The 13,893-nt window shown below is 42.7% G+C and overlaps 1 protein-coding gene across 5 annotated transcripts in view; it reads right to left on the bottom strand.

Annotated features, from left to right (window-relative positions):
• Positions 1-8,821, bottom strand: part of LOC141735514 (carnosine N-methyltransferase) — a 52,662-nt gene extending 43,841 nt beyond the window's left edge. For 3 of the 5 annotated variants that reach the window (XR_012584762.1, XR_012584763.1, XM_074568427.1), the window contains exons 1-3: positions 8,489-8,821; positions 7,210-7,402; positions 6,315-6,478 (exon numbers count right to left, since the gene is read on the bottom strand). Coding sequence is in view for 3 of the 5 variants with exons in the window: in XM_074568427.1 (XP_074424528.1) it covers positions 6,315-6,478; positions 7,210-7,402; positions 8,489-8,631 (500 nt within the window). In the remaining 2 variants the exon portion in view is untranslated. Of the gene's footprint in view, positions 1-6,314; positions 6,479-7,209; positions 7,403-8,378 lie in introns of all 5 variants that reach the window. The other 2 variants (XM_074568429.1, XM_074568428.1) reach the window with 2 other exon arrangements.
• Between the last annotated feature and the right edge of the window lie 5,072 nt (positions 8,822-13,893).

A 13,893-nucleotide genomic window follows, 5' to 3' on the forward strand; every position in this document is an offset into this window, starting at 1 on the left:
ATGTAATGTTCAGGCCCTCTCCAGGCATCCCTTCAAACTGAAGCAACAGCTCCCTACCAAAACTTAAAATAAAAATAGTAATACAAAATAAACAATTAAAACAAACAAACAAACAAAACCCAGATTGGCCTGCCAGCCTTCCCTGGCAGGCAAGTTACCTCTTCCACAAGGTTGAAATGTCACCGACAGGAAGCCTCACAACACACAAAGAAAACGGGTACTTCTGAACCATTGTGCTTCTTGCCTCAAAGAGGCAGCGTACTCCTAAGGAAAGAAAGAGATCTGGGGGTGCTGGTTGATAGCAGGCTCAATATGAGTCAGCAGTGTGCCCTGGCAGCCAAGAGGGCAAACTGCATCCTGGGGTGCATCAAACACAGCATAACCAGCTGCTCAAAAGAGGTGATTATCCCGCTGTATTCAGCATTGGTGCGGCCTCACCTTGAGTACTGTGTGCAGTTCTGGGCCCCACAATTTCAGTAGGATGTGAAGGTCCTTGAATGCACCCAGAGAAGGGCAACCAAGCTGGTGAAAGGGCTGGAAGGAATGTCCTATGAGGAGTGGCTAAGGACTCTGGGTTTGTCTAGTTTGGAGAGAAGGAGGCTGAGGGGTGACCACATTGCTCTCTACAGCTTCCTAAGGAGGGGAAGTGGAGAGGGAGGTGATGATCTTTCTCCAAGCTCAGGATTGGTGCATCCCTAAGAGCAAGAAATCGGCCAAGGGATGCAGGAGACCTGTGTGGTCGAGCAGGGAGTTTCTGAAAAAGCTCAAGTGGAAGAAGGAAGTTTACAGCAAGTGGAAGAAGGGACTGACCCCTTGGGAGGATTACAAGAATGCTATCAGAATATGCAGGGATGAAACGAGGAAAGCCAAGACCTCCTTGGAATTAAACCTGGCAAGGGATGGCAAGCTCAACAGGAAGGGCTTCTACAAGTATATTGGAGGCAAAAGGAAAACTAGAGAAAATGTGGGTGAGCTGTTGAATGAGACAGGAGCCATGGTGACGGAGGATGCAGAGAAGGTGGAGTTACTGAATGCCTTCTTTGCTTCGGTCTTTACTGCTTGGGCCAGCCCTCAGGAGTCCCAGACTTTGGAGAAGGTAGCAGGGAAAGAGAAAGACTTCCTCTTGTTTGAGGAGGATCAAGTGAGAGATCAATTAGGTCAATTAGATATCCACAAGTCCATGGGTCCCGATGGGATGCACCCGAGAGTGCTGAGGGAGCTGGCAGAAGTCATTGCTGGGCCGCTCTCCATCATCTTTGAAAGGTCCTGGGGAACAGGCGAGGTGCCTGAGGACTGGAGGAAAGCCAATGTCACTCCAGGCTTCAAAAAGGGCAAGAAGGAGAACCCGGGGAACTACAGGCCGGTCAGCCTCACCTCCATCCCTGGAAAGATGATGGAACAGCTCGTTCTGGGAGGCATCTCAAGGCATGTGGAGGAAAAGAAAGCTATCGGAAGTAGTCAACATGGATTCACCAAGGGGAAATCATGTCTGGCTAATCTGATAGCCTTCTACGATGGCATGACTGGATGGAGAGATGACGGGAGGGCAGTGGATGTGGTCTACCTTGACTTCAGCAAGGCTTTTGACACTGTCTCCCACAGCATCCTCATAGGGAAGCTTAGGAAGAGTGGGTTAGATGAATGGACAGTGGGGGGGATTGAAAACTGTCTGAAAGACAGAGCTCAGAGGGTTGTGATTAGGGGCACAGAGTCTAGTTGGAGGTCAGTGACAAGTGGTGTTCCCCAGGGGTCAGTACTGGGTCCAGTCCTCTTCAATATACTCATCAATGACCTGGGTGAAGGGATAGAGGGCACCCTCAGCAAGTTTGCTGATGACACAAAGCTGGGAGGGGTGGCTGACACACCAGAAGGCTGTGGTGCCATTCAGCAAGATCTGGACAGGCTGGAGAGTTGGGCAGAGAGGAACCTTATGAAATTCAACAAGGGCAAGTGTAGGGTGCTGCACCTGGGGAGGAATAACCCCCTGCACCAGGACAGGTTGGGGGCTGACCTGCTGGAGAGCAGCTTGGTGGAAAGAGACCTGGGAGTCCTGGGGGACAACAGGATGACCATGAGCCAGCAATGTGCCCTTGTGGCCAAGAAGGCCAATGGCATCCTGGGCTGCATCAAGAAGAGTGTGGCCAGCAGGTGGAGGGAGGTCATCCTCCCCCTCTACTCTGCCTTGGTGAGGCCGCACCTGGAGTACCGTGTCCAGTTCTGGGCTCCCCGGTTCAAGAGGGACAGGGAACTGCTGGAGAGGGTGCAGCAGAGAGCTACCAAGATGATTAGGGGACTGGAACACCTCTCCTATGAAGAAAGGCTGAGGGACTTGGGTCTCTTCAGTCTGGAAAAAAGAAGGCTGAGGGGGGAACCTTATCAACGCTCATAAATACTTAAAGGGTGGGTGTCAGGAGGATGGGGCCAGGCTCTTTTCAGTGGTGCCCAGTGACAGGACAAGAGGTAACAGGCACAAACTTGAGCATAGGAAGTTCCACCTAAACATGAGGAGGCACTTCTTTACTTTGAGGGTGGCAGAGCACTGCCACAGGCTGCCCAGAGAGGTGGTGGAGTCTCCATCTCTGGAGACATTCAAAACCCACCTGGACACATTCCTGTGCAACCTGCTCTAGGTGACCCTGCTCTGGCAGGGGGGTTGGACTAGATGATCTCCAGAGGTCCCTTCCAACCCCTACCATTCTGTCATCTCTTCTCCCTGGGATCCAGGGACAGGATGCATGGGAATGGGTCAAAGCTGTATTGGAGAAGGTTCAGACTAGACATTAGGAAAAATTTCTTTACTGAGAGGGTGGTCAAACACTGGAACAGGCTTCTAAGAGAGTTGCTCAGTGCCTCATGTCTGTCAGTGTTTAAGAGGCATTTGGGCAATGCCCTTGATAACATGCTTTAACCTTGGGTCAGCCCTGAAGTAGTCAGGCAGTTAGACTAGATGATTGTTGCAGGTCCCGTCCAACAGGAACTATTCTATTCTATTCTAGCTTCTGAACCCTGGGAAACAGAGCGATCGGGGGACAATAATGAGGGGAGGTGGGTGGGGTGGTCATGTTTACATAAGTGCTACCACATCTCCATAATGATCACAGATATGAAACTTTTAAATAGATACACACGCAATACACATTTTCAGAATACAAAATATTTCCTTCAACAGAAACTCAAACTTGTAACAGAGACTATTCTAAACTGAGATAAAAAAAAAAGCATCAACTGGTATTTCGGAGCTATCACAACAGGGACAGAAGAGGTATCACATTAGTTGACAACAGAATTCCTAGTAAAGTAGCACAAAGCTGTTGCCTTCAGAATCGTACAACCTGTTATCAGATGTTGTTTCCTCACACCAATCTGAATTTTTGATATAAAGTTTATTGATGATAAATGTACAAGTCAAAACTTTCCAACTTCAGTCATACATCTCTACGACTTTAGATCGGTTACTTCTTCCATAACCAAAAGCTTTGAAAGTTAACATACAAAAAAAAAACAAACCCCAAAACCACCCCAAAATGTGAACTGCTGAAAGCAATAATTTTATTCTTCAAAATAGAACTATGAGCTCTCCTATAGATCTACAGTAGAGGTACATCAGATAATTTGTAATATTTAATTCATTTTTACCTCATCTAGGGTGCTATTAAACACTGAAGACTTATTAAAAAAAAAATTGAGGAACAGTTAAAGAGTGAACAAGACAATTTATACAGCATTACTGCCTTTTCAAAATGAAATGAAGATGCTTCTGTTCCTTGTTTCAAATAGCTTGCTAAAAATGGGCAGGTTTTTGAGTATTAGTATTTTGCAACCCTCTACAGCTAAGGTGGTCTTCAGCTTTAACCGGGGGGGGGGGGGGGGGAACAAAAAAAACACAACACCACACTACTGTAATTTAGTGACATTACAAAAAGTTGGAAATAAACAAGGTCTGTATCTGAAAAGAAATGTGATCTTCTCCTAGAAAAACTGTATTAAAAAAAAAAAGGCACTACTACTTCCTATGAAGGATCAACAAGGTAAGAGTAAAAGCAATAATTCTTTAATTACTTCTTGTAAATCTTTATAATTATTTCCTTGAATACAGTTATTTAAAGTTATGCTTTTTAGTTACAGAAGTTGAAGTTTTGCTTTTAGAACAGTGATTTGACTTGTTAGGCACAAGAAATAAACTGTATCTCACAAATTAAGCACTTTCTCCAGTTTTAATCCAACTTGTTTGGCTTTCAGACAAAGTCTTATATTAGATATGCAACACATTGGCATTGCCCATCTATAAACTAGGAAATAAAGGAGGATTTCCATGAAGTCAAAATTCAAAACCAGTTTTAGAGATGAAGATTACATTGGATCAAAATCCAGCTGAATATCACATCTTCCAAGAGGCAGTTACCAAGTGTTTATATGTAAACTATCAGTCATAGAAAGGAAAGAAGCTCTATTTCTAGTGTTTTTCCTAGGGAATCTCCTATCTAGGGAGATTTCTTCAAAAAAAAAAATGTTTTACCTAAATGTGCAAAAAACTCTAAACTTACTGTAGTTTTTTCTACAACTGAAGATTCTTGAATGTGTTGCATCAAAGGAGCGTATGAAAATTTTATTTTTCAGTGTACTGCAGAAAATTAATCTTCAAATAAAACATCTTAAGTGATGCATCCACCTTGAGATAAGTTAGCCCAAAGCAAAAAAAAAAAACCAAGCAATCTGCCTAACACATCCATTTGACCATATCAAAATCTACACTATGTTCTGCCACCACTAGGAATCCCCACTCATAAAATTAAGAGATGGCTAGTAGAAGATATTTTCAAATTGGTACAAGTGAATTATTAGTAATTACTGAGAACAAAGGAAATCCACAATAGCTCCCAGCTATATCAAATCTAAGATCTGACCTGTTATGCTTATGAGTACAAAGCTCACAAGTGATATCAAAACACAGAGTAAGGGATAATTTTCCCATTTTAAGAGCGTCAAATTTAAACTGGAATGTACTTTATGATAACTGGGCTGACTAAACGGCAAAAACATTAACTATATATTCTTACAGCAATAATTTCTTCCTAGATTGTACCAGTATACTTCTACTTAAAAGTTACCTTAAAAACCTGTCGTGGTTTAACTCTGGACAGCAACTAAGCACCACACAGCCGCTCGCTCGCTCCCCCCACAGTGGGATGGGGGAGAGAATTAGAAAAGTGAGAAAAATTGTTGGTTGAGATAAAGACAGGTAAAGCAAAAGCTGCGCATACAAGCAAAGGAAAACAAGGAATTAATTCACTACTTCCCATCAGCAGGCAGGCGTTCAGCCATCTCCAGGAAAGCAGGGCTCCATCACGCATAACAGTTTCTTGTGATGACAAAATGCTATAACTCCGAACATTCCCTCCTTCCTTCTTCTTATCCCAGCTTTATATTGCTGAGTGTGATATCATATGGTACGGAATAGCCCTTTGGTCAGCTGGCCCAGCTGTGTCCCCTCCCAACTTCTTCCCCAGCCTACTTGCTGACAGGATGGTGCGAGAAGCAGAAAAGGCCTTGACTCTGTGTAAGCACTGCTCAGCAGTAACTAAAACATCCCTGTGTTATCAACACTGTTTTCAGCACAAATCCCAAACATAGCCCCATACTAGCTACTATGAAGAAAATTAACTCTAACCTCACCAAAAACAGCACAAAACCCCACAACAATTACTATTTTGATTATGTTTCTTAATAAGCTAATGCAGTTACAAAGGTACGTGCACACATGCAATAGAGTTTCTAGAAGAATTGTATTGTATTACCTGTCTGAAATCAAGGCTAAAGTTAAGCATTTGTATTATAAATTTTAAGTGCAATAAAACTACACTGAGGGTTATGAGTTTTCTTCCTTCCTTTCCTCTTCCACCAAGAAGGGCAATACTCATACTTGCTGCTGTTATAAGGGCCTTTGCCTTAACCAGCAGAACCCACACTCTGCGTGTCTGCTAACCTGTAAACTTTAACTCACTGAGCACCACTGGGTTAACTGAAGAGTATTACATGAAATTACATATTACATGAAAATTTATCATGGACTCTTATATCAAGCCACAGGAAAAAAAAAAAATATTGTTGGCTTAATTCCATGTCAAGTTTATGATTCTGCTCTTTTCCAATACCTTCTACTAAAAACAAACTTTCTCAATTAAACAACGAATTCCACAGCATTCACAGTAATTTCTGTATTTTTAAAACCAAGTCTTTTCTTACTGCATAAAAAGTTGTTATTTTTGTACAACAGTGTATGCCCACATAGAAGTAAGTCTTAAAATACTATTTACCATCTTTCTTTTGGAAAGTTCTTTATGATTTCACTAATGATTGGCTGGTAGCAGGAATCTCTCTCTGGCTTCCCCTCTTCACTCCAGTCTCTCACAAATTGCTTCAAAGTTGATTTTAATTTATCCATGTCAAACATCGAAGCTGGTGTAATCTTCCCTCTTCCCTGATTAAAGCAGGGAAAAAAATAATTAATGAAAAATGCACCAAGTATCTTTAATCTTGAAAAAAGAGAAAATAAAATAGAAACAGACAAAAAGTCACGGTATTAAGGCCATTGGGAGTTTTAATTGACAAAGTACTTACCTCTCACTTCTGGGACCAGGGCTCAAATCCAGCCCTGTTAAATGGATTAAGTTTGGTGGTCTCAGTTCAGCCCCCAAGAGACCACCATCCAAATCACAAAACCAACATACAGTTTGGCATAACCGAGCACAACTAGTAGTTATTCAGGAAAGGAACAGGACTTCACTAGTGATGACTTCACTGCTCACCATAAGAGGGAGATCCCTCTACATTACTGATGCATCATGGAAAACTAGAGCTGCCCAGAACTGTACCTAGCCTGCAGATACCAAAAAAGACTTCAGTTTCCATCACTGACAATCTTTTAAGTCTGAGTGCAATTTTTTTTTTCTAGATGCCACATTGAAAGGCAGATAAGTAGCGCAAAAATTGCACTAAATTTTACAAATGCTAACATTCAGAATACTTGGACTACTTAAAATCTAACTGTATTTAACCAATACAATAACCTACAATAAGATATACAGTACCATTTATGGTCTATATAGCCAACTGAAAAATTAACTTTAAAATGTAAACAGGGCAGAGCTAGAAAATCCCAGAGAGTACAGAATTTAGTTTTGAAGTATGAAAAAGTTCACTTTAACATACATCTCCATATTCTTTGTTTTCAAACATATGAACGCAGTCACTGACAATGGTCTGTAGTATCTCTTGATTATGATCAACACATTTCCGAATCTTATCAAGGTGAGGAAGGAATTGAGGAAGAAGACTCTGTTGGTTATCTGGAAGAGATCTAAACTGCCTCTCTGTTCTGTTCACCCGTTCATGCATATTAGTTCTAGGAAGAAAAAAAAAAAATTGAAGTCTTCGGATATTTAGCAGCAATACACATTATAAATACAAAGAATTCACTCAAAGCTACTCCAATTACAACTATCCAATTCTTTCAACTCAGAAAGTGGTCAGACTTTGTAATTCCTTACTAGAGAACAAGTTCTCAAGAATTTTATAGGCAAAATGATTGTTTTAAGCTCTAGTTCCACATTACCACTCTTTTAACAACATGCTATAGTTTAAGAGGACTGCTGTTTTACAGCTCCATCCCCAGCCTCTCATTTCCAGCACAGGTGATCACAACCCCTAATACACGATCTACAAAATTATGCAACTTAGTAAACAATCAACCCACAAAACCATAAAAATAGCCAGATTATTTCACAAATACAATTTAAATGGGATAAAACAGCTGAATATCATGGTAACCTTTGGGTATGGAAAAACTGGAACGTGGAGCAGAAACGGGGTAGCTGAAAGCAGAATCCTCAAAAACAATTGCTTCTGAAGGAATCATAAGAGTCGAGGACAGACCATGCTGGAGTTTTGGTGGCCCCACTAAGACATTAAATTGCCTGCTTTTAACAGCCTCAACTATGAGTAGTATGAAATTGATTGCGTAACTGATCCAGGCAAAAAAATAACTCCTCCCTTTCCACAAAATACTGTCAAGGACTGAATTTTTTTCAGCCAAGTCGTTTTTTCCCTCCACCATTTGAATTACTTATGTTTTCTCCTTCATTCTATAGATTCGGGTAGCAAGTCAGGGGTTGGACTGTTGGGTTTTGGGTTTTTTTTTTTTCTTTCATTTATCTCATTTGTAAAAGGACTATTTAGCACTTTTCTGACTCAACAAATGCCTAGTTAGCTAGTTACAACAAAATGGCACCCGTTAGTGCTTTTAGACAACCTTATTTCTTCTGCAAATTTACAACTCTCAAAAATTTCCCCGACAATCGACTACACAAAACACCACGTACATTTCTTTGCCAGTAGGAGCTACTATTGTTTTTCAGGACTTATAAGGGCAACTTCCCATCACAGAGCTGGGCCAAATGTCCGCGTATGTGAGGCAGCACATTTCAGTTACCCGTAGTATCGAAACGCGTTGATGATCCTCCGGAAATGCTCCCGCTCCAACCGCTCCTCCTCTGCCCTGGCTACTGTGGCCGCTGCTGCCAACACCTTCGACTCCTGTGGCTGCCGCTGCCATTCGTCACTCTGAAGTGCCATCGCCCCCGCCTCTTGCTCGTCGCCTCCACGCTTTCCTAGCCACGGCAGGTGCTTTCCCCCCCTCCTCGTCGCGGCCCCCCGCACATCGCCTCGATCGGCGAGTCCCTCTTGCTCCTGAGACGTGACAGCAGCGCTTTGCAGGACACAACACGTGACCGATATTCCAACAACCACGGCTAATAGTCGCACGCACGCTAACTCACTTCCGCTACGGGGCGGAGGGAGTCATCCCAGTACGCGTACTCAGCACCACCCCCCCGCGCGTTAGCCTTCTCCAGGCAAGGACTATCACGAGAAGACAGGTAACGGTGGGGATGCCTGCTGTAGGCGCAAAAGTAAACCGCCTGGAGGTGAAGGAACAAGCACTAGCGCTGACCCTGACCGGCTTGGGGGGTTGTGGTGTGTAGCGCGTGCGCAGAGGTAGCAGGTTGTGCTCAGCTTCTTTTACATCTTTTCAGCATTTTAGATGTATCTGTCTGTCATCAATGCTGCTACTGGTCTAGCTACAATGCTACGTAGCTACTATTAGTCTCGGTTAATTTCTGCAAGTAGAGTTTGACCAGATCAACAAAAGAAACCCATCCCCATCCCCCTCTACAAAAAATAGACAGCCACCCAGATATTTTTTTTTTATCAGTTCTTTTGTAAATTACTCTATCCTTATGTTAGCTATCACAAGGAGAGAGACAAATTTTATTGTGGAATATTGCTAGTCCCAATCTGTAGAAAATTATACCTTTTTGGGATTGCTCACACAGTGATAATGCTTTTGCAGCATACTTTAAGAGAACGGGTGCCTACCTAGCTGCTCTGAAGTTCTCAGCTCTTACCAAAGAGGACCTCCTTTCTAAAGGTCAAACCCCTCAGTCTGAGGACCTGAAGAGAATTGCCATACATCATTATTTTGTCTAGAGGCTGGCAGGAAGTGGTAGTCTTTTAATAAAACAAGTGATATAACTGGAGAATGGGAGAACAGAGAAGTTTTTGAGCACACCAACCTTCTCCCTATGAAAATAGGAGCATCAGCCTTTTAATATAAACACGCACACTGTGAGAAACGCTCCTTATCCAATAACAGTGGCTCAGGCAGCAAATGATACGAAGCACATTTTATTTGAACATTCTTGCAAGAAGGCAAGTAGGCATGTAATAAATAGAATCATGTTTGTTAATCAAATCAGGCTTTCTTAAAGGCTGGTGAAAACTTACACTGTTTCGACTCTTCACATACCTAAATCACAGGCATCCGGTGTGCTGTCTGGGGCACTTTGACACCTCAAGGCCTAAATCACAGGCATCTGGTGTGTTTTAACACTTCAAAGGGAAGAGCTAAGTTGTGAGATAAGCTGAAAAGAGTCTCCCCAAGGACACTGATAAAGATGAGGAGCTTTCAGCCTCACGACCATCAGGAGGCGGGACAAGACCGACCCCCTAGCAACACGTCGCTCAGACACGGAATATACCAGGATTGACACATACGGGAACCAGAAGAGTATATAATCAGCTACTTTCGGGAAGTGGGTGTGCGCCGTTGGCGGAGCAAAGACTCCCCGGCTGCCCAGTGCTGTTTTGCTTGTTGCCGCTTGCTTAATAAACTAATTTGATTAATTGGACTGGTTCCTGTCAATTATTGGGCCACAATCTATAACAGGCACAATTTTGGTTCTTGAAACACACCTTTTTATTTCCTAATCCTGGCCGAATTTTTCCCTCCCCTGTTTCCCATTGGTTAGGTACTCCAGGGTTCACAGTCTGTCCGAGGCGCCTGAAATCCTTCCCGCATGTCCTGTCTCTGTTTATTTCTCCTTATGCTACACCTAAAGGGATTATCTGACTAGCTGTTTATTTCTTTCCTTTTTGGTAAGGGATGGAAACAGGATCTATGCAATGTGCCATGGGAGAAAAATGCATCCAGGTGTAAGAAAGGCAGGTATTGCTTTTGCAGAGGAGAAAAGCCATTTCCATCAGAGGTGGCATGATAAGGGAATGACTAAGACAAAGAGGCTCCAGCAGAGGCTTGTAGAACATCTCTTATCACACAAACAAAAGGACAAACTGATTCCTCCTGGATTAGTGTCTAGAAGGGGAGTCAAACATTTAACCAGGGCTAATGGCATTGTGAAATGTGCTTAACTGATTCGTGTCAGTGTGGAACAGTGTTAGGGCCACAGGGTGAAGTGTGACCTTTGATTGTTTTGTCTGTATGGCCGCAGACGAGACGGTGTGTCTGTCGTGTCTGTGTTTTGCAGGAGCCACCTGGCGAACATTCTAGAATACCAACTTAAACCGGTCCTGTTGTTATCTGCATAGTGACCTGTAAGAGGGGGGATACACCCATTTTTGGCAAGGGCCAACCATTTTAGAGGCAGTTATGAATATGTATTAGTATAGGAGATATAAACCAAAAATGGGGTCTGTAAGGTGTGTGTCTTGGTTGGGCAGAGACCCCCGGCACACCCAGCGCTGTTTGCTTGCCTTTATTCCTTTAATAAATTATAAATTCTAATTGGAATCCTGTTTGTGATTAAATCATTTATCACAGCATTAAGCAATTTTTTTACCAAAAAAGAAAGAAATAAACTAGTCAGACAATCCCTTAGTTAGTTCCTTAGTCAGGAACTATTTTCTCACACAGTAAGAAGGTTATTAAGAAACAAACAACATTTTAGTTAGCATATGGTTATAAACAAAGCAGAGGCCTGTCTTTGGTAACAGAGGGAAGCTCTTCCTTTTTGGTCATTTGAACTATTATGTAAGTTTCTTGCAAGAAAACAACTCTGTTTCTAAAGATGTTCACGTGAGAACTTCCTGCTACACTTTTAGTTAAAGACAAGGAAACACAGGTGGCAGCCGGTAAGGAGTGGGAGCCGCCTGCAGGCTCCTCTAGTACAGTTAGCTGTCTCATTTTATCCTGCATCCAAGGGATATGTGCAGCACAAATCAGGCCTGAAAGCCAAGCTGTATGTGCAGCACAGTGCTTATTAGCTCTTATTAAAGAATGTTTTATCAATTTTATACCTATGATTTTATGTGTATATATATAATTTCTATAACTTTATAAATCTGTATATATATAAATATACACACATATAGCAGTATATATTAAAACAGTGCATATATAAATAAATAAAATATTTATACAATCCTTTACATATATATTTGCATATATGTGTATATTGTATATATTATATGGAAATGTATATATATTTATATATGGTCCAAAGAAAGTGAGTATCCAAACACAGAGCTGCCTGAGAACATGTGGGTATGACGGTATCAAGAAAAGCCTGTCAACCAATCACAATGCAATATGCAAACATGTTGGGGTAATGATGCTGTCAAAAGTGGTAGCCTACCTGTATGCAATGACAGGGGGCTGCCTTTTCTGATGTGCTTCTGGATACACTGGGAGGGGGGGATATTTCTGCCACCTAATCACAGGGCTGCCTGAGAACACGTGGGTTTGACTGCGTCAAGAAATGACCATCAGTCAATCATAGAACAGTGTGACTTTTAACAAAATGGCAGTTCCCTGACATAAAATGTCGGCATCCTGACATAAAATAGCAGCTGAAACAAAGTGGCACCCCCCTGTGTATGTAGGGGAAGGTCCTTCCAGGTCTGATGTACTTCCGGGTAAACTGGTGAGGGTGAGTGGTCCTGCCAGTCATTCACAACAGGCCATGTGACCAGAAGAGGGGCAAATGGCCCCTGAGGCTGCTGGGAAGGGGGCAGGACTTCAACCGAAGCTAGGGGCGGGCGAGGCATCTGTCACTTCTTGTCTTGTATATCAGTGGTACCACTAGTACTGGCATTGAGTACTTCTGCAGCTCTCAGGACTGTTGCATAAAGTACAGAGAAGGCAGAGTTTATGCCTCAGTAGTCAATGGTCAGATGTTAAGACCCTTCAGCTTTGCACACTGGCCAGACAGGGTTGTTAAAAGAGGAGCATGTGTGAACAGTTACTCCTTGTTCTTCCAATTCTGTGTGTGAGAAATAAGTTCCGGTCCGAATGAAATAGGCTCAGGCAGAATCCTCTGTGAAGCACATTTTTATTCACGTTCTTGCAAGAGCGGGTGACCTAGCAAGTAGGCACCCTTCCAGTTCTTGAAACACACCTTTTTATTCCCTAATCCCGGCCGAATTTTTCCCTCCCCTGTTTCCCATTGGTTGGGTACTCCAGGGTTCACAGTCTGTCCGAGGCGCCTAAAATTCTTCCCACATGTCCTGCCTCTGTTTACTTCTCTTTATGCTACACCTAAAGGGATTATCTGACTAGTTTATTTCTTTCCTTTTTGGTAAAAGATTGCTCAATGTCATTAGCCCTGGTTAAATGTTTGACTCCCCTTCTAGACACTAATCCAGTAGGAATCAGTTTGTCCTTTTGTCTGTGGGATAAGAGATGTTCTACAAGCCTTTGCTGGAGCCTCTTTGTCTTAGTCATTCCCTTATCATGTCACCTCTGATGGAAACGGCTTTTCTCCTCTGCAAAAGCAATACCTGCCTTTCTTACAACTACCCCCTTTCCCTTTTTCATAATCTTATTGTCTTTTGCATTTCTAGGGCATGGTTCCATATGAGGCCTCCAGAGCTGACAGCATGATGTTACATTCCTCCTCTTCTTGAGTGTTTTTATTTTCTTCTAGATGAAGTATTTTTCCAGGGTATGGGGGAGGGTCTACTTCCATTCGTTTCGTTAGGGCAGTTTCAGTTAATCGTTGAACTAATCCTCACACACAGGGAATGATACAGCATCCTACAGCCCCTAACATTCCCGCTACCATTATAAGAGAAGTCAATATTGATACCACCCTACCTTTCCATTTCCCAAACCAGGAATCCAGCCAACTTGTCAGTGAGGTGTCTATTCCGGAGTTCTCAGCTAACTCATCAGCTAGAGTGGTGAGCCCTTGAAGGGCTTTAGTTATAGTACCATCTGGAGCTGTACTGTTGGGATGAAGGTACAGCACCGATTCCCTGACATTACACACACACCTCCCTTCTCTGCTAAGACCATGTCCAGGGCGATCCTATTTTCCCATGCCATTCGGCTGGTTGCATCCAATTGTTCAGCTGTTCCTTTCAATGCATCTCTGGTATAATTAATAAACCTCTGTTGGTTATAGTAAATATAATTTATCCAGTCTACATTTTTGTTTATAGTTATCCACCAGAAAAAGACAGACTCGAATCCTGCTCCTATCTGATTCCTTCCTTTGTGCTCATCTGGGACTCCTCTAGGGACTCCAATGGGATCTCTAT

This window comes from Larus michahellis, chromosome W (genome assembly GCF_964199755.1).
Source record: "Larus michahellis chromosome W, bLarMic1.1, whole genome shotgun sequence".
Taxonomy (NCBI): domain Eukaryota; kingdom Metazoa; phylum Chordata; class Aves; order Charadriiformes; family Laridae; genus Larus; species Larus michahellis.